The sequence below is a fragment of the Balearica regulorum genome, chromosome 14 (assembly GCF_011004875.1).
Source record: "Balearica regulorum gibbericeps isolate bBalReg1 chromosome 14, bBalReg1.pri, whole genome shotgun sequence".
Lineage (NCBI taxonomy): Eukaryota > Metazoa > Chordata > Aves > Gruiformes > Gruidae > Balearica > Balearica regulorum.
The window spans coordinates 5,437,150-5,458,090 of record NC_046197.1 but is presented as its reverse complement, the minus strand read 5'-3'; the positions used below and the strand labels follow the sequence as shown (position 1 = coordinate 5,458,090).

Below are 20,941 nucleotides of genomic sequence, written 5' to 3'. Positions count from 1 at the left end.
GTACAAAAAAAAACCACAAAACAAAACCAAAAAAAAACCAAAAAAAAAAAAAAACAACAAAAAAACCCCCCAAAAAAACCAACAACCCAAGGGCCTTGGAAAGCTAATGATTTTATTTCAGTGCTAGCCCCTAGCCCTACTCATTTTAAAGAGCACTTCAGATACAGCATGCATGTTGTTTGATTACCTGAGAAATTAAGACACTTGGCAAATATATAGAGGAGATATCTGTATATTAAAAAGGAAATGGTGTGATAATGTGTGCTATACACATTGACAGCTATATGCATTTCTGTGGTGTTGACCTGTGAAAGTGTGCATGCAGTGACTGTGTGCTTCACTGCCACTCTTCACACATATGTGGCCATTAAATCAGCTCATTTGCATTTTGAATTGTGGAGCAGTCCTGCGTTGTGTACTGAACCTCTGTGTTACGCTGTATTCTGTGTTAACGCTAGGAAATCCTTCCTTCAGGCTATGTCAGATAAATAGCTTTCTTACAGCGTACTTGTCAAACAGTATCTGTCAGGCTTCTCCTACCCCTCAGTACGTTCCCTCCGCTTCCTGCGTTGTCCTTTCTGTGTTGTCTCTTTCCCCTCAAAAGCAGAAATGGTTTCTTGGAAGCTTCTTTCAACTCTTACTGTTTTCTTGTCAGACACTATGGTATTTCTAAAGAACAAAGAAGCCTGAGAAACTACATAAAATGACAAAATGGGTGCGTTGACAGAATTCTTGTCTTTCTGTGCAAGCGCGTAGCTGCACGTCTAGATACTATGAGACGTACCCAGAAGTGCGCGTCTGAGGGTGTAAGGGCTATGTGCCTCACCCATTTCACAGGCACTGTCATACCTGTTCTCATGCCCACAGATTCTCCTGCTTACTTGAATGCTGATTGTATGAGAGGGCAGTTTCAGAAGACAGAAATCAAAATTGGGATTGTATGCATGGTAAAACACAGTAGAATGAGATAGAGGATTAAATCTTTTCTAGTATATTGTATGTATGGACACATGTTTAATATACATTTACCATAATGTTCAATTTATATTTAAGCTGTCACAAGTATGGAAGGATAATGATTTTCTTTCCATCTGATTTTTTTTTTTATTACTATTTCCCTAGCAACACATCTTTCAATGTCTCAGTTCTCCACTGTAAAATAATTTGAGGCAAGGCTGAAACAGAGAAGTGTAGAGAAAATGTGAACTAGCTCCTCAGATGGTGTTTAGAACTTGATTAACACAGCAGTCTAAGAGCTTCATCTTGGGTGAAACCCAAGTTTGATAGATACGATCCTTTACACGAGAGAATCCTTGGTTACAGGGCTGATCTTGAGGGCAGCAGGGGCAATGAGGCTTGAGGGGAGTCATCTGCAAACTATTTGCAGACAGTGTGCAGGTACTCCCTCTGTTGCTCTACTCCATCTGTGTAGTTCTAAAATATAAACATGAAGGAAAACTGAGAGACAGCACAGATTTTACTTCAGAACCGTTAACTCCAGGAAAATACAATGAAAATTATTAGAGAGAGATGAACTTTTGGCCCAACCCACAGGCTGAAATACACTTTCATACCATGATTGAAGAGGATGAAATTTCATCCTTTCAAACACTCTTGCCAAATCCTTGGGGGTTTTATTTCTCACCCTTATCTGTGGAAATAACTTATTCTTAGGGAGCCAGTATCAACAGATTTACTCCAACCTTGCTCAGGCAAGATTCCCTTTGAAATAATTTGGAGTTTAACCTAATTAAGAATTCTATCTAACACACGGAAAGGGTAACAATACATTTTAATCTCATGTGGATAAAATATGGCATACAAAGACAGTCTGATAATCAAAAGATAATTCAGTGGGTGGAGATGTCTCCTGATAAAGAAAATGTGGATAGTTAAAGCCAGTGGAAGATTTGCTGTAAATTGTACTGCACTGTGAGTAACCTCCTGTGCACAATTAGCTGTAGGAGTTATTGATAAGAAGCGATGCTACGACCAAGGACCGATTAAAGAATCAGACTTGCAACTATGATTATGTTATTTTGGTGTGTTGTCACTTCTTTATATTCATCTCAAGTATATCAAGATGTCCTTCTTACATAGTGTTCTCACTGTTAATGTCTGATAATAGTTTGGTCTTTCAGCCGCCAAGTCCTGTGGTAAATCGGCAAGCAGGCATCCTTCATCGTGTCCTGCTTTTCACCGTTTGTAGAGCTCAGTGTTACAATGAGTTGGATTCCTAGACTCAGAGTTGGCTCTAACTTTGTTTCATCTCGTAATATCTTTGAAGAGCATGCAACTCTTCCACTCCTTTAACAAAAATACTTCCACAGACAGTGTCATATACTGTTCTGCAAATGTGCTCAGAGCCTCCTTTAAATTTGCACTTTAAAATACCAGGATTTGCATCATAAGCCTATTTAGCTAATCTGAAAAGGTGAAACAATGTACCATTTTCTTTCTACACTGCCATGATGAGCATAGCCTATGAAGAGATGGTATCTGATTTGTAAAAGAAGGAAAAAAAAATAAGTACCTCATGTCAACTGCCATGACGTTGCCATTTAGCAGATACTCGTTTCTTATTACATTGCATAATAAACTATGTTTAATATTTTAATATAAATGGATTGAAGGCTTTTGGATTTTTTTTAAACGAGAAATTTGTACCATGTTTGATCAGTTGACTTTTTAATCTGATTTTAAGAACTCTAATGATTCAGATTTATGTTATTCGCAGTTTCTTTTCCTGTTCTCCTTGTGTGGGTTTTTCATTATTTTATTTTCATTCTGTTTGTTTTTGGCTTACTGGCAAAGGACGGCGCCACTTTAATAAGTATAAAAAGAAGGGTAGGTTTTTTAAAATTTCTTTTTTATTTCTTTTGCGACATCTATTTAGTTTGAAATAGTTACTAAGCTGTAAAGTGTAGTCTGTCTCTTTTTTAAAACTTACTCTAATGAATTTGCTGTTTCTGATGAATGCCCGCACCAGAATAAGAGTTCATACCACTGCCATTTTCTTTGTTATGTATGTACTGTTAATCTCTGTATAAAAATGTAAAAAGCTGTCAATTATTAGGTAAGTAAGGTATAATTGCTAGAAGTAGCAACTCTTGCTTTTTCTCAGTTATTTGGGACTCTTCTTGCTCTAAGATTCTTCAGAGCCTTAGTGCTTGGGCAGTAGTGTACAAAGTAATGTTTTTTTGTCTGTTGAATGCTCTGCTTGAAAATATTCTCTTAGTGCCGTGTCCAGAATGCTCCCAGTGGCATAACAGGTTCTGGAAGTGATTGCAGTGGGGAAAATGTGAATTTTTGGAGTGCATCTTGACAAATAATTCAGTACTCAGTTCATTGCTGCAGAGCACGTGGCCCACATGAATGAATGGTGTCTGGCATATGCTGGTAATGTATAGGACTTAGTATTTCTTCTCTATATGAGTACAAAACCCAATATTTGCTTTTGCAACTTGGCTAGAAATTTCAGGAATTGAAAATAGTGCAAGCAGACAGAATCTCACTGGACTTTGAAGACTGGGAGGTGGTACTGAGTAGCCTTTCTCCTTTACCTGTCCTGCACATCTTCATAGACTGACAGAAGAGACGGGACCCGTGGTGAGGCAGCACTGCAGGTCTTCCATGGCACAGTCAAACTGCCGAGTGTGTGTCTTGTACTATTCAAGTGAATCACTGCAAATTTATGCAATAACAGATTATACATCAGACAAGTGAAGTAGGTTGGATTAAACATGATGATACCCAAAGCAGGTTGGTTTGGCAGAGAAAAGAGTGGGAGAGCAACAATAGTGTAGAAAACCTGCCATTTTTATGACGTTATAAAGAGATTGTCAAAAGCAATAGTATTTCTTAGAACTAATCTATTTGTGGTTAGTGCTTTGCAAGCACTAAATAAAACCAGCGCCTACCTCCAGGAATTTGCTGTGTCAATACAAGTTGAAAGGGAATGAATGGGAACCAATTGACCGGTGTGGAGATATAAGGCAAAAATGTGATGGTCAGTGTTATAATACACTAGCACTGTGACTGTTCTCAGGTTTGGCGTAAAAGGCAGTTTTAAAGAGGGATAATGGGACAGATAGATAACATCATGTGGATAATGGAGGGCAAATGGGGCCTCCAAAGGAGACAGAGCATGGGGAAGAGCTCAAAAAAAGCTCCTTTTAAATTTGACTTTCAAAGGCATTGTGGGTCACAGAGAGGTTGAAGTCAGAATTCTAGCAGTGAGCAGTCTGGGGTGAAGCGGGTCTGTAAATGAAATTGGAGCATGAAGTTCATGTTCCATGTGATAAGAGGGAAGGACCTGAAACAGGACTGGGAATCAAGAGCCACATAGCTGAAGATTAGATTAACAGATTAACAACATGTTTTTGCAGCACTATTGCACACAGACGTGACTGAAGAAGACTGAATTTATCAACACTGGCAAAAACTGTGTGGATTTAATGCAGATATTATTTGCTGGAAGCTAGGGCAAGATTTCTGATGGAGAGATGCAATGCAGAGCAAATCTGTAAGACTGTCAAAGCCTGAATGTGAGACAAGGAAACAGATGAGTCAAAAATAACATCCAGATTATGAACCTGAATGACAGGTAGAATGATGGTAGTGTCCACTGTGATAGAACAAGAATGCAGGGGAGGACTGAGAAATAGTGGTTTAGAGAGAAAAGAGAAATTACAGAAATAACAACTTTATTGGCAAACATTATGTGTTCATAATCATAGCATGTCTCATCACTTACACTGTACTCATAAAAAAAAAAAGGAAAAAGTGTGCTTTTCTTTGGAAATGCTGCATTCATGACTTGTCACCCACACATCTCACATCCTTTCTTGCAGTTGACAAAATTCAGCATGTTCAGCTTCTCTCTTCGTATCTCTTTCTGGGTGGGTTTGTTTTTGGGTTTTATGTGTTTATGTGTATATGTGTGCCAACTTCTATATGTGCTGCAGCAGCAGCACAGCCCTGGCTTGTCACTCAAATCTTCTCTCACAGTGGGTGGAAGCATAATTTTGATACTTGTACAGACAAGGCTGTCTTTGGCAATGTTCCTCTCCAGCAGTTCCAGCCTCTCTGACTCAGTACCTTAAAATGCCTTTGTTACAAATTTTCTTCTCATATTTTATTAGCAGAAGCTTTTCATTTCTGGCAAACTGATCATGTCCTCACTTGCCTTCCACCGAGTTCTATGTTCAGGGCAGTGCTTGCCTGTCTGCCCTCAGTTTTCTTAGTTTTACAGATCTGCACTACACTCTGAAGAGGATTTTGTGCCATTAACTGTGCCTAAAATAATTACAGAATAAATAAATGGACATGTAACCTATTTTGACAATGATTGACAGTCATTGCCGTCTATCAGCTGCTAGCTTGCCTGCATGAAATGGGATAGTAGTTTTGATCCAGTGTCAGGTAGACCGGTAGAGCCAACACAAAACCCACCGCTCTAACTCTTTCTAATTGGCAATTTAAACAGGAGCCAAGAACTGAAGCAGTCACAGGCTGAATTCTTTCTGATTGTTAGTGGCCATGGCTCCGAAAAGGGGCTCAAGGCACGCAGGCAGTACAGCGACAAGGACTAGAATACAGGAACCATCGTTTCTAGTCTGCAGCTTTCCTCATCAATCCTCGTGAACTCTGTTGGAGATTAGAGGTAAAAACAGGGGACTGGAGAGTCTGGACTCCTAAATTCTACCACAGATACCTTGTTAAACTTCTGTTGGCAACGCAAGTCATTTAGCATCCTAAAACTTCATTAGTCTTTAAAACCATGTACCTGTCCCTATATCCTCCCATTGTAGATTAAATGTGAGGATCAACAGATTTTTGCAAGGCATGTGCTGTTAGTAACAGGATGGTGACGAGAGTACTCAAGATTACTCCCTAGCCTGTGCCAGGCTAGAAATTGGTGCTTCATATCCTTTGTGTTCTTTGTAAGGGAACATTTACAAAGTTGAAATAAGACCCAGGAGCTACTCTTAGCATTGTGAACATTTGAGAAAACAGACTTTAAAAATATGGATTTCAACAAGCAAAATATTAATTTCTCATTGTTCTTAAAGCTTTTACGGCTTCTGCTGATTCCAGCATTGAATTCAGGATTGTGAAGAATTTATCTACAGAAGAGCTTGTCCTGAAGAATTTCAAGTGGGGATGTTCCTGTTCTTTAGAAGCATGCCCTTCCTTCTGTTTGTTAGACTTGTGCCTTTACAGGGCAGCAAAAGTGCTTTAAAATTTTTTAAGATATTTATTTAATGTTGTTAGATATACCCAATACTTGCATCTAGTATAGCAACTTAATTAGCACTTGGTTTCTATATTAAACTGCCAGTAACATACAGCCAAATTTGTGCCTGTGGATTGCAGTGCCCTCTCATATGTTTCTAAATTCATGTTGCAGCATATGAACTTGAAATTATGTATGACTCCTCTTTCCAAAGAGCTTGCAGGATAGTGGTGCAGCTAAGAAGGTAGACTTATTTCTGTAGGAGAAAACTTAGAAGACAAAGCTCAAGAGATTAAGAAAAAAATGGGGAAACCTGAGGAATTCATTAATGAAGGAGGAAGGAGATAACTGAGAAAAGTAGCTAGTGCCACTGCTGGACAAAACATGATAGGTAAAAAGAAGTGGGCATGTAAATAATTACAAGTCTCTGATTTCAGTGACCACCAGTGTATCTTTGCCTGACCACTCATTACCCAACCTGTAGAAGTTTGGACACCACAGGCAGCATTGTAGCCGGGGCCTAAACTGGAACCAAGTTTTGTTGCCTTAGTATGATAAGGAAGTTTGTTTTGCTTATGTCCTAGGTCAAAAGCACATGGAAACACAGTAAAATCTTATTAATGGATTTTTCTTCAACAGCATTATAGGAATATTTTCATACTTATTAAAAGCTGGGTCCATTCATTTGGTCTCTCACAGCTGCTTTAGAAGCCCGCTCTATTATCAGTTGCTTCGCTTTATCTTCTTGTACGTGTGCAGCAGCAGCACATCTATTTGCACAAATATTTTCTGTTTCAATGGGATTCCAATAAATAGAGTATTTCAAAAGGTTCCCAGTGCAGCAAAGAGGTGGACATGCATACAAATACATGCAGGACGCAAACCATTGTGCAGCTTAGTTTCTGGCAAGCCAAAAATCTTTCTTCCAATCTTATAATACTTCCATTGGTGGCTGAGAATCTCTCTGCTCTGACTATGCTCTGCTGAGCTGAGTTGTGCTCAGTGTGATGTATGCTTTGTAATTTGTTTTTGTGTTTAATTGGTTAGCTTATTTAATTGTATTGCAATCTACATTTTGGGTTTAGGTTGCTTTGTCTCCGTGGACTTGTATTTGTTTATTTCATTAAGTTCTAAGAGTTTGTCTCTGCAGTTGTGTTGGAATCATCTTGGAGTCCTTGCGATGACGGTAAATGTCATTGAAGCAACAATGATTAAGTAGCCTTGTAATTCACGTTATAGAAATACAGCTGTTAAGAGATCCTTAGACATTTGCCATCCCTGAATAACACAAACAGCCCTGAATCACAGCTTTGGATTTCATCACGCGTGACTTTTTTCATATCTACATTATATGTAGATTTGAACCTGTAATTTAGATATTTTCCCGTATTTAGACCCTGTATTATATTTGGGTGAGATTAAATTCAACTAGCTGTCACCCCCCTTTGCTTTCTCAAACAAAAAAAAAAATTCTAATTTGAATGTAGAAAAATGTTCAAATATCTTCAGCTAATGTGGGACTGTGCAATTAATCATGTTATAATTTAAATCTTTTCTGGTAAATTTAATAAGGCAAATAGCAATAACTAAAATGAGACCAAAGCAGTCTGGGTTTTAAATACCCTGAATATGTAGCCTATGGGTGCAATCCTACATCTACTGCACTGCTATTTAGCCAGAGCTAAACCATTACCAGAGAAGTAATGGGTTTTACACCGTTCACTGGAAATGGTGTTAAATCTTACCAAAATATTTGAAGAAATGCTTGACTTTATAATTTCTTTTTCTAGATGCATAAATGGCTTCATGCTGTTAGTGCTTCTCTGTTAGGAATCCCAACATACATTTGAAAGGATAATTCCGGCATTTGGTGTTCGTCCTTACTGCTGCTTTTTGTGAGCTTGAAGCATCATCTCTTTGATTCCTCACTGGCTCTTTCCACTGAGATAGCTACTGAAACCTCTGAAATAATTTCGCTTTCCCTTCCTCCTCAGTTTTTCTAGTGATGAAGTTATCAAGATGTACAAATGAAGATCTAGATGCTTGCGTGTGACAGTAGTGGATTTCAACATCTGTTTATTTCCATCTGTTGGTAGAAAGTAAAATTTTCTTCTCTGCATGTTCTTGTAGTTGATTCAACTTCACCGCTTATTTCTCAAGCAGGAATTTCACAGCTCTGGTTCTGTGTTACTAGTTCCCACAGCAGAAAGGTTTTAGATTGCAAAGCAATGTTTTCAGCACGTTTGTATCCACCTCCTACGTTTTCCTCCAATCCCATGTATCATGCAGAGAGTTGAAAAGAATTCTTCCCTCTTTTTCATTTATTTTGAAAGGCATAAAATATATTGTAAGCTGATCAGCCACATTCTCCTGTGGCCAACCAGAATCAGCGCAGGGTAACTTAGATTTCCTTGAATGCATTGATGCATGTGAAAAAGAAATTGAACTGTGCTGCTTCTTAACGATGTAGTAGATAGGGAGGACCCTAGCTGGATTGGCTGCAAATTAATCTACCGTTTTGCAAATCATCTTAGTGTTCTGCATGGAGAACTACAACCTTTCCTTTAGTATAGGTAGTGATAATTGCAGAGCTTCTGCAGTAGTGGAGAGGGAGCAAACAGGCTGACAAAGTGTTAAATCCAGAATGTACTGCAAGAGAAAGTCCTCGAGACAGTTGAACCCTGGCACAGCTAGCTGACTTTACAAGTGTCTAGCTGAACTCAAATGTCCTCTTCTCTGTCTCCAGTTTCTAGTTTGTTTTATACCACTTGAAAATCTTTTATGTTCACCTGTGGCTTTTCCAGAGACAGCACAGTGGCCGCCTTCTCTCCCCTCTCAGGACTCCAATGTCTTTAGAGTACTAAGATGTAGATCTCTGTTGATGGCTACCTACCTTGTCTAAGCTCATGTTCATGATAGCAGTAATGGTGCTTCAGCCTTTTCAATCCACCATTAAATTAGTTCAAATGTAGCTGACATTTGCTTAATTTTTATTTTCCCTGTTCTTACTGACTGCATTGCTACTTTTATTAAAAATATTACAAGGCTTTATTCATGAAGCAAAATTTTCGTGTACCAACTGACCAACCCCAAAGAGATCATTTCAAAATTTGCTGTGGTTCTGCAAATTCCTGCTAGGTGGTGCGGGAAGATATATTCATATTTCTTACATCAATTTTTTTTTGTGATAATTGTAGGTAAAGCAGTTATATCTAATGGAAATAGACACTTTGTAGAACGGTAGAGGAGGGAAAGCAAGTGTTGTCCTTTTGACAGATAAGGTTACGCTGAAGGCAATGAGAAAAACTATGACCTTTTTGATAAATTTTGGCCAAAGCAAAAGTTTGCTGACTGTTCAGAAGAATGTAAATATTCATTGTGCAATTAATGCTGTTCAGTCACTTCTATAAAAATCCTGCCATTTTTTTTTTTTTTTGTAGAACAGCTTAAGTACTTATCGATTGAGAACTTCTATAACTCCCAAAATGGAGGCATCCCCATATCTCTACAGGTATTTTAAATGAATTGAATTAATCATAGGCTTAAAAGTCTCCAGTGATCTTCGTTAACTTTCCTGGGTTTAATTAAAACATCTGTGCGCTTTTAATTTATCGATTCATCCAACTCATATGTCATGTTTTTAACACACCCCAGCATGCTCTGCATCATTTTTAACCCGATTTCCACTTAACTAAAGCAATTAAATTCACCCCGGATTAATTAAAGCATCCATACTTTAGTGCTTAAGTCAGCGTGTGCTGCTTTCCCCAAATGGTTTCTGAATGTCAGAGATTTGACACACCTGATGGGTTTTTTGTCCTTCTGGAAATTCTTCTGCGAATCTCTTTCTTGCTTACTAATGTGCGGTTTGACAGAGCTAGACAAGGGAGCTCGGTAAGGCTCGGGTTTGGGCAACTGAGGTAAGGATCGCAGAGCGTGACTACTACGAAGGGCTGTACGTTTTGTCTTAATGCTGACCTGCTGCCTGCAAGCATAGAGTAACACTACTATTAAAACATTTAAATTATTTGTGTGTTCTGTAGTCAAAGTAAGCAGTTTCATGAAGTAATTAATAAAATAGATAATGTCAGTAACAGTTTTTCATAGTTGTTCATTCTTCTGCTTCTGGGTGAATTTCTACAAGATGACTTCGGCTTGGAAGAGCACAAGGTCTTAGAGCAACCTGAAAGATGTTCTAATCTTCCTAATCATTACTGTTCTTAAGAACATTTCAACCTGATGGAAGTTAGTGGTCTCTGAAGAGCAGGCAGTCTAGTCAAACACCATTCTTCCTGACCGAGCAAATACCATGTTTGTGAGGCATAAAGAACAGATGAGAGAAACTGGGCCTGGATTATTCCATCTCCCATTCCGAAGTTCGCTGGGGCGGGGGATGGGGCAGCTTCTTACCAGGAAAGCAACATAGAAATAGCATAAGGTAGTAAAAGTGAAACAGCCTAAAGCATGGAGTGGTTATTTCAGCTTTTCATATCCATAAATGAACTCTAGTTAAAACTAATAGGCATGCAGATAAGTAGTGAAATGCACACCCAGCTGATTAAAATAGGTTTAAACATAAAATACGAAAGACAGTGTTGTCAAATGAAACAATTGTATTTGTAAACTGCAAATAAGAATACTCATATATTTAATGTCTCCTAATTTTTAGAAATATCTTATGGACAAACACTTGGTGTAACAAGGGATGTGATAATTTGTTTTACTTCAGTACTGTTTTATTTAAAATAATAATTTAAAGTCTAGAGCCACGATTTTGAATGAGGTTGTCAAAAATTAACTTAAATAACTGGGCTGCTTTTCCAAAATGCAAATTTTTGTAATTCCTTTGGGTTTAGTGGCTTTCTTGATTTTAAGCCATTTAGAAATTAAGATTATTTACATCTAAATAGGTAATACTTCACTTTAGGAGGTTGACTAGGCAAAACCTTGGTCGTAGCTTTTGGAGTGAATCTAAAATTACTCAGGGCTTTGGTATACAATTGTAGAGGGATTCAGCTCTAGCATCAGTAAAATACATCTTCACCTGCTAACATCTTAATCTAATTTGTCTGTTGAACAAAAGTTAGCATTTTTAGACTAAATGCTTCATACACATCACCAAGATAAAGACCAAAAAGAGAAAAACCAGTACAATATTCTTTTAGGTATTTGGAGCCAGGCAGTTGTAGATGACATTTGTTTTGCATCTGTTCTGTATTTCTGCTCCAGTTTGGAGCTGACCTGGACTGCATTTATTGGTTTCAGATTAGACTGTCATAAACAGTAATCCATCATCTTTATACACTGGCAAAATCATGCATAATCTCTCAGCAGTAGCAGCTTAATCTCTGCGAAAAGTAAGTCCAAGTGGGAGGTGTTACAGAGTCTGAATAATTGTCCCCTAGGGGAACTGCACCCAGAAGGTCCACTGGTAAGGTTCAGTGGTAACAAGTTTGACCTACATCTGACTTCAGTACAATTCCCAGGGTCAGTGAAACAAAGAACAACTTGATTTCTGTTATGCTAGTGTGTATTTCCTTTTTTTATATAACTAGGAATTCGTGCAATTCTGTCCAAAGAGCATATCTAAACTGCCCAGTCTGTAAATTCAGATGGTTTTTGAGAGACAATTATAGAATGTTAGTACAGTTGTATTAGAGACTTGAAAACACTCTCTTTCGTGGTACGTAATGACTTCCCCCAAGCTTAGGGGCACAGGGCTGACTCACACTACTGTGTATAGGGAAGAATTGTTTAGGCAAAACCAGACTCGAAAAATTTGGAAATTTTTCTTGATGGGAAGACTCTAAATGTGTTCATATGTTTGGAAGCAGAATGAAGGTTTTATCTAAACCCGTACAAACTTCGTGTAAACCTCAGTAAGTGCTGTGCATGCTAATACTAGTGCATATCTCCTGCTGTTGGGTCATGCTAGTTACGGTAGTCGAACTACGCATGGAAGTATGTGATCACATGTACAGAGCAGGTGATCCTTATGCAGTTTTGTAAGTGCATACGCTGTCAGGCATGTTTCTTTTCAACTGTATTCTTCAGCAAAAGTTTCAGGGCTGCAACTCACTTTCTCCTCCTAAACAGACACATCTACAGATAAAAATAATCTTTATTTCTCTTTGGTCTGACAAAGTTCTGTACAGTTCTACAATGGTTGAATGTATCTTACATAGGAGTATAAATAGCATCTATTCAGGATGGTTTTTTCTGAATGTGTTTGTTCATGTAGAGGTTATATTACGGAAATAAAGATGTAATGACTCAGACCAAAATTCCATTTTACCCAGGATTTCAACTCTAATGGTGGTATACAGCACATAGTTTAGGAAGAGTAAAAATTGTCCCTGTCTTTGATGCTTCTCTAGTAAATTCTTTTGGTTCTAGAGATAACTTGTGTTAGGACTTCCTCCAGTAAATGATGTTTCTTTGTGTACAGTAGCCTTTGTAGATTTTCATTCCGTGAATTGTCTAATTATGTGTTCAATCAGGGAATGCTCTTCCATGAGTTTTAACTTTTCAGGTAATACTGTTAAAATTAGTTGATGGAACAGTTAGTGATACTTAGGATGTAAGGGCACTTTAGGCTGTGGCTAAGTTCTCTGTTAGTGCAGCCTTAAACTTGCACTTCAACACTCAGTCCTAATTTTTCTTACCGCTTATATTGTGAATAGGCAGTCAAGCTCATCTTTTATGCACATCAACTTGTGGTAAGAAGAATCTGGTTTATATGCAAGATTAGGGCTCCCAAGCATTATCGATACAACCATTCTGGCCCTTACTCAAACAGTACCCCAACAAGCTTGATGCAATGTTGTCCGTCCAAACCAGTGACTCCCGTCACTGACCTGCCATGAGCGTCTCACCACAAAATTCTGTGGTATGTATGTTGAAAGATTTTGACTTGATATGGGGTGACTCCTGACAGCTTGTCTGGGCTCTGAATAAGCCTGTAGATGGCACAAAGGAAGCTAACCTTCTTATGCCTCATTTGAAAATTGAGATTTGGAAGTGAAACTGAGGTGCTTGCAAAATAAGAGCAATATAAGGGCATTGCTTGTGACCTGATCCAGGACAGGGAAGCATTGCAGATTCAAGCTCAAAAACCTTTCAAGTCTGCATATTTGTGTGTCCAGAAATTCAGCTAACTTTCAAGAGAAGTATACCAATTTGTCTATTTTACGAGGAGGAACTGAAAAAAGTCTGCAGTAGAGAACCGACAGCCTAGGTCCTAGTGGTACAGGACTCTCTCTGCACCGGGGTAGTGTTTGCTCTACAGCAAGAGGAACCAAGCCAGAACTCTGCCTTCAAATCCTGTTTGGAACTTCAAGTAGCAGGGGAAGGCCTCTCAACCAAGCAGCTGTGTAACTAAACCAAGTTCTGCAACAGCCTCCAAGAGTCTGACTCCTCAGATGTCCTTTACTGGTTTCTTGCCATGCTCTAGAAGGACACCTCTGGTGAGTATGTACGTGTGAATACTATAAGGGTGGGTGAAAGGAGTGTGTTTACAGACTGCAGCTGAGATGCCTATGTGTTAAGAGTCACTGGACAAAATGGTGACTTTTGATGCCAGACCATTTGGGCATTATCCCTCACCATCTCCCCTCCTAGTCCATCAGTAGCGGGCTATTATCAAATCACCTTTCCTCATGCATCGGGGGGTATTAACATTGCTCCAAAATACCTATCCAAAGATAACCTTTAGAGAGTGAACTTTTAGTGGTCTTTCCTGCTCAATTCATGCTCTTAAATGTGTGCAGCACATAGGACTCAAAGGTCTGTAGTATCCATTGCCCGTAACTTGACGAGCTGAGACCCATGTTAAGAACTTAATCTGGTTTGGTTCAAATACTGGTAAAGGGCAGAATCACATTGCTAAAACCATATTTAGGGTTAATACCTGTTGTGCTTATTTAAACTTCACCCAGGAGCTGTACCCTTATGCTTAACTTACTCGATTGTTGCCATAACTAATCCTGAAGACCTCTATCTGCTTTTTGACAACGTGGGGTGTGATATGTGTTGTCTTTATGCAATCTATCTTGCATAACCTGATTGTTCCATTACATAAACCAACCTTTCTTCACACTCCTTCAACAGACTTTGAATAGTCAATTCTGTCTTGGAACAGGGGCCATCCACTTCATGTAGGGGAAGTAAGCAGTCCTAGATAACAAGAACTCCAGATGACTATTGAGTTGTTTGTACATTAATTGAAGCAACCTTGATGCAAAATTAGAGTGTTTTGGGTCTCACCCTGCAGCAACATGGTCCAGCAAATGAGCTGAGCAGACCTCTTTTTAGGCTGGCTGCTTCTGTTTTCTGTGGAAGAGCAGCTTGATTCTCTCACTATTCTTCACTTAGGACAGCCTATAAACCCACAGCAGAAACATTAATGAAGAGCTATTTATTACAGCAGTGGCAAGCCAGCCTCTTATAACCTACACTTGATTGCGTTCTTGCTTATGTGTTTCTCCTGCAATCCTAGTGAGATGGCAGTCTTGGAAATGCCAAAATCTGACTGACAACCTCTGTTATTTTCTCTGAGTGGTATTCCGGGTATATAGTTTGTAGAATAATCCCAGCAGAGGGTTGTAGATTAAACTTTTCTGGCTTTAGGTTGCAAGTGTCTTAATCTTGACTATTCATTTCAACCCTAAGGTTAAATGACACATTCTCTCATTTGTCCTAAGTCAGTTCTAGTGTCACTACCATCTTGGCAATGAATATTGCAGCGTCAGATCACTGAAAGCAGATTACTGTTCAGCTTATATACAAGCTTCACGAGGACTGAACAGGTTTATGAACCATAGCAAGACCTCTGACATGGTAGAAACATCAAGAGAGGAATGAAAAGCTGTGACACAGCTTTCATCTTTACTTAAATTCCTGAAACACCATAGCAGAGCAAGGGAACAGTAAAAAACTAGTGTGGGAGCTGTTTAGCTCAAGACCCAGCACCATGTTGTAATCTTTCTTCCTCTCTGCCAGTCTCTGGTGTCTCAGAAGTTGAACCCTGCAAATTGAGATCAAAAGTGGGATCTAAGAATGACCTTCTCGTAGACATGTTCCAAATAGCAGGTATACATCTCTCTAGCTGGACCACAATAGCCCATTGCTTAACAAGGCTTAGGGGCAAGGCGAGGAGAGAAGCAATCTTACACCAAGTGGCCGGCACAGTATTACCTAGCTAGGTCTAGAGTGGTCACAGCTGCATTGCTTGTTGTTTTTTGGTTTTATTTTTTATTTTAAGAATGGATTTATTTCCGCTCAGCCCCTGTCGCAGAGGACTGTGCTGTTCAAATTGAGTTATTGCCTTTGAGTTTTGACTGCAGAGGAGAGGTTTACAGAACAGAAGTCCTTTCTTATGATGAATGCCATGTTGACCTGTAAAACTACAAAACCAAAAAAATCTATTCCTTACTTGTATCTAGCTTGTAAGTCAACCCTAACTTTTTGTCTTTATAACAACTTGAACAAATGTGGTTTATCTGAAGAAACTGTCTACTGATTCATTTAGCTTTCCAGGGACCTTTTCTTTCCATGCAGCTCTATCACAGCATGGTGAGGATGTTGATGGGTAAAAGCAAGCCATAAACTGGTGTGTCCTAGTGCAATTGGAGAAGCCACACTGAGCACCCATTAATATTGATAACATTGAGTCTCTCCAATGGCTTGAAAGCACACAGTGAATTTGCATCTAACAATATTACTTCCTTCTGTGGTGGACTTGAACAAAGGGACTGCAAGCTTAACCACCGCATACAGGAGCTGAGAGGTGCCTTGTTCCAGAGAGATATTTTTGTGTTAAGATGAGGCCCAGAAAAAGGGACAGTGTCTCTACAATGTGTCAGGGTGTGGAAGGTAGCATCAACAAACTTGCCACTCATGATTAGACCAGGTCTTCAGGATAAGCTGCCTTCTAATCGCTCATCTCCAGATCCTCCATACCACAGCAAGACACCAGGACTGAAGTTATTACCTTTGTTGGGGTTTAACCCCAGCTGGCAGCTCAGCCCCATGCAGCCACTCACTCACTGCCCCCCCCACCCCCAGTGCGCTGGGGGAGAGAATCAGAAGAGGAAAGTGAGAAAACTCGTGGGTTGAGATGAAAACAGTTTAATAGGTAAAGCAAAAGCTGCACACGCGAGCAAAGCAAACCAAGGAATGCATTCCCCACTTCCCATCGCAGGCAGATGTTTGGTCATCTCGAGGACAGCAGGGCTCCATCACGTGTAACGGTGATTTGGGAAGACAAATGACATCACTCTGAACATCCCCCCCTTCCTCCTCCTTCCCTCAGCTTTATGTGCTGAGCATGACATCATATGGTATGGGATATCCCTTTGGTCATTGGGGTCAGCTGTCCCGGCTGTGTCCCCTCCAACTCCTTGTGCACCCCCAGCTACTCGCTGGTGGGGTGGGGTGAGGAGCAGGAAAGCCCTTGGCTCTGTGCAAGCACTGCTCAGCAGGAACAAAAACATCCCTCTGTTATCAACCCTGTTTGCAGCACAAATCCAAAGCATAGTCCTGTGTTAGCTACTACGAAGAAAATGAAGTCCATCCCAGCCAAAACCAGGACACTTTCCTTACAGTGATTTGGGGAAAATGTATCAATCTCAGCCCAAACAAGACTTGTAATTGCAGTGAAATGGAGAGTTATGGACAAAGGAACTGTTTCTGTCCCCAGGTCTTTCTACCTGAAGAGTGGAATAGGTCCTAGTTTGATCCCTTTCTTTATGGCTCACCTATATGACTTGCATAGCAGCAGTTAGTGTATCTAGGCCGTGGAAAGCAGTGCATGCTTAGGAACTGAGAAAGACTCCATGATGTAATGCATGCAGACAGCGTGCAAGTTGCTACTAGTTCAGTGTGTTGTATGTCATGGAAGGGTGTTTCATGATGACGTGCAAAAAGATGCCAAACAGGCTGACACAGAGTGCAGTGTGGATATAATGGATATTTGTCTGCATTGTAATTTAATCCAGCTGGCTCAGTAAACTTAATTCTGAAACCAGCTGCAAAAAGCAAAACCAATAGAACTTTAACATAAACTTTTTTTATTGAACTTGGTAAAGCATTTCTGAACGTATATCACATCTGAAATCAGAAAGTTGCTGCTGGAAATCATATTTTATACAGATTGCTATTCATTTTTGAGATGAGGAAGATGAAAGATTGAACAAGACTCATAATGAGGAAGAATACCAGGAATGAAGTAGAACAAAGTCCTGTTGCTACCACAGGACTGACAACATCACCCTAAGACAGAGGAGGAGTGGCAAATAAAACCCCCAAACTTCAGCATACTGATTTTGTTATTATTCAACTCTTAAAAAAAAAAAAAAAAAAAGCTAAAAAAGATTATTCATGTGGCTCATCAACCTGTAGTCTTAATTGAAATAATTCTCAGCAGTCTAAATTTTAGTCAACATCTCAGATTACAAATCTGAATATTTTTTTTCTGATCAATTTTTTCCCATTTCAAATAAGAAAATTCTTGAAAAAAATCTATCCTGAAATGTGTTTTTGCAGCAGATCAATGGGACAGCTAAGATTAATAAGGGTTGCAGGAGTGAACAGTGAAGAAGTTGTACAACTGTACAATTACACATTTCTTTGTAGGAAATCAATTACTTGGGTTCTTCTTGATCATTCAGGTTAAAGGAATAATAGACACAAGAAGACAGTAGGACCTTTTAATGATTAATAGTAGCTTTTGAGTATATTTTTGGCACTGTAAAACTAGCTGTTAGTTTCTAATTACTTTGAAGGGTGAAAGACAGGGAAATACTTTTCTGTCTTTATCAAACTGCATCAGAGAGAAGAGCACAAAAGTGTACCTTTTCTCAAAGATTCACTTCATTACTCCCATTTTCTGTTATTCCTCTGTTATTTTTTTTTCCCCATTTCTCTGGCCAGTCACCACACATTCAGTCTTTGGCAGATGTGTAAGTTCCCAGATTGCCGTGTTCACGTGGGAGACGTGGGCATATCGGAGTGTCAATATGCCTTAGTGTAACATTTGTGTGCAACTGGCTTTTAATAAACCACTTGTTTCTTCCCATCGCTCTGCATATGTACAACACCTGATTCCTGGCATCCAAGACCTGTTGACTACTTTTATTATTCATAGACTTCACTTCATTTGCATAAATGAATACTTCTGCAGAATGTGTCTTACCCCCTTAATAATACAGGAGGAAGGGATAAGGGTTAATGGTGCTTTGCAGTCTCTCTGGGATTTGGGAAAACAAAGTTCAGCAGGGATATCGGTGGCAAGGTGCATGTGTTGTAGATGAAAGCTTGTGTTATTCCTCTGTTCAAGATTCTTATACTGAAAAAAAACAAAGGGTCTAAAAATTTTTTGGGACGTTACATTAAAAAAGTGTCATGGAAGAAGAAAGATGCTATATAATAAAATGTTCTGGGGGCTGAATGTTTTGTGTTCTGCTAGCTGTGAAAACTGGATGTTACCTAGTAGAACAAAGGCAGAGTAATGTCAGGCTCAAATCTTCACACTACCTCATCAGTTATCCCAAACATCATTAATAGTCTATAAAGAATAGTAGTTGTATTCTCAGAATGCTGAACACGTGTGTTTTGTTAAATCAAATTATTTCTTTGGGAAATGAACTGAACTACTACAAATTAGCTTAGATTTCTTTCCCCAGTAAAGTAACACATTAGAATACACGTATAAGTATTTTTAGTGCACTTTTACGTGAATACATGTATGACCCTGTGTGCTGTTTTCCTTTTGTTCGCTTTTCCAGCTGCCTGCCCGGTACTGTGCAGCGGCAATGGTCAATACTCTAAAGGCACCTGCTTATGCTACAGTGGCTGGAAAGGTCCAGAATGCGATGTACCCATCAGCCAGTGTATCGATCCCTCATGTGGAGGTCATGGTTCCTGCATCGAAGGGAACTGTGTCTGTTCTGTTGGCTATAAAGGAGAAAACTGTGAAGAAGGTAATACTGTAGGATGTTTTCTTTCCGTGTTGTGAGTTTGTTTTCTGAGTTTTAGAGTTTTTCAAAGAAATAGAAAAAAGGAAAGAACATGATAAAAATTAAACTGTAGAACTACTGTAGCAGAATATTATAACAGGGGGTAAAAATGTAGTCCATTGCAATTTCACTGATCCATCAAAGTTCAGACAAAACTGGCCTCCTATATACATTGTTTTGCAGTATTAAGAATGTCTGCCACAAGTAAACCAGAATAATTACTTTGTTGAAGAGTGAAGATAAATCTTTTCTTATGGATTATATTTATTGAACAATTTAGATGTGAAACACAGAGCAAAAAGGAGCAGTGGTAGAGAAAATTGTATAGCTGCAGCTCAACACAAGGCAAACATATCGGTCACTGTTAAGACAGAAGTTGATGAAACAAATTTGAAAAACTTAGGTATCCGTGTTACTTACGGACTTTGTGTAGGGCAAATTACTCCTGTTAGCTGCAGTCACATGGGATTAGAGAAAGGTAGACGGCGCACACAAAGGATAACTGTCCTTTAAATGCAGAAAAGCTCTTAATGTTCAAAGTGTCCAATTCCTTGTGTACATAAAATGAGCAAATTTAACAAAATAACCCGTGCAAAATGTCGTCATAGATTAAGCTCAATATTGGTTTTATTCACAGTGTTTTCTGTTAGAATGCACAACGTAAATTGGACTGCTTTGCTTTTTAAAATGTATTAGTATGGTTTTAAAAGGGAATTTAACTCCCCAGAGGATTGCTAAATAGACAGTTCAGCATACCTCGGCACATCCTTGGAGCAGTAATAGTTCAAGCTACTTTATGACAACATTCCAGAGTTTATTAATCCTCCAAAAGAAGGAGCAGTTTGAGGACTAAAGTGGTAGGACTGGAGCTGCATGGGGTTTAGGACTAAAGAGCCTCTATGGAGTATTCTGAGTGGGATGCAGAGCTGTCTACCACTTGTATTGATTTTTATCTTATGCTATAGTAAACAGCTGTTTCTTCCATCAGAAAAAACAAAGAGAAAAAAAGCCTATAGTGACCTAAACCACTAAGGGTTTCACTCTTTGGGCGTGGATGGCAGTCATCACCTTTAGGACAAGGTCTTGCATTCGTCTGGGTGAACTTATTTTGCTAAAAGAAGAAAAAAAAAAAAAGCCAGGACTAGTGGGACTGCCAATGCTGCAACTGTTTGCTCAGTTAATTCCTGTCATGTCCTTCCAGGAGAGCTTCACAACACTGATTGCTAAAGCTCTAATTCAGAATTCAACAGCAGTCAGTAGAGGTTTTCCATTGTTTTTTATTGGTTGCATTTTAAGATATATCCAGAAAATTCTGGAACATCCTTTTTGTCTGCTAGAATTGATAGTTCTCAGTTCACCCTGAGTGTATGATTATAGGAAATATTCAAAAATTGTCTGAAATGCCTTGCTATAGCTAGTGTTCTCGTCGAAATCAAAGATGGAAAAGGCAGTCTTCAGCATGCTCTATAACATCCAGTCTATTCCTCAGGAACACAGAAGCTCTCTTTCTGGTAACTGCAATTGTCTGCTCAGTCTAATTAAGTGATATAAATTTCATCATGTTTTGTCTTGTCATATAAATGCTCATATTATTAGAGAGAGTATGGAAGAATGCCTACAGTGGTCTTTCTTTCATTTGATTCTGTAAATTTTACCTTGTAACAGTTCCTCCCTCCTCTTACTGTAA

At 39.0% G+C, this 20,941-nt stretch overlaps 1 protein-coding gene across 8 annotated transcripts in view; it reads left to right on the top strand.

Moving 5' to 3' along the window:
* TENM2 (teneurin transmembrane protein 2) overlaps positions 1-20,941 on the top strand; it is a 619,020-nt gene that overhangs the window by 512,217 nt on the left and 85,862 nt on the right. For 6 of the 8 annotated variants that reach the window (XM_075766471.1, XM_075766467.1, XM_075766464.1 and 3 more), the window contains 2 exons: positions 2,815-2,847; positions 19,024-19,218. In XM_075766471.1, coding sequence (XP_075622586.1) covers positions 2,815-2,847; positions 19,024-19,218 — 228 coding nt within the window. The remainder of the gene's footprint in view (positions 1-2,814; positions 2,848-19,023; positions 19,219-20,941) is intronic. The other 2 variants (XM_075766468.1, XM_075766466.1) reach the window with 1 other exon arrangement.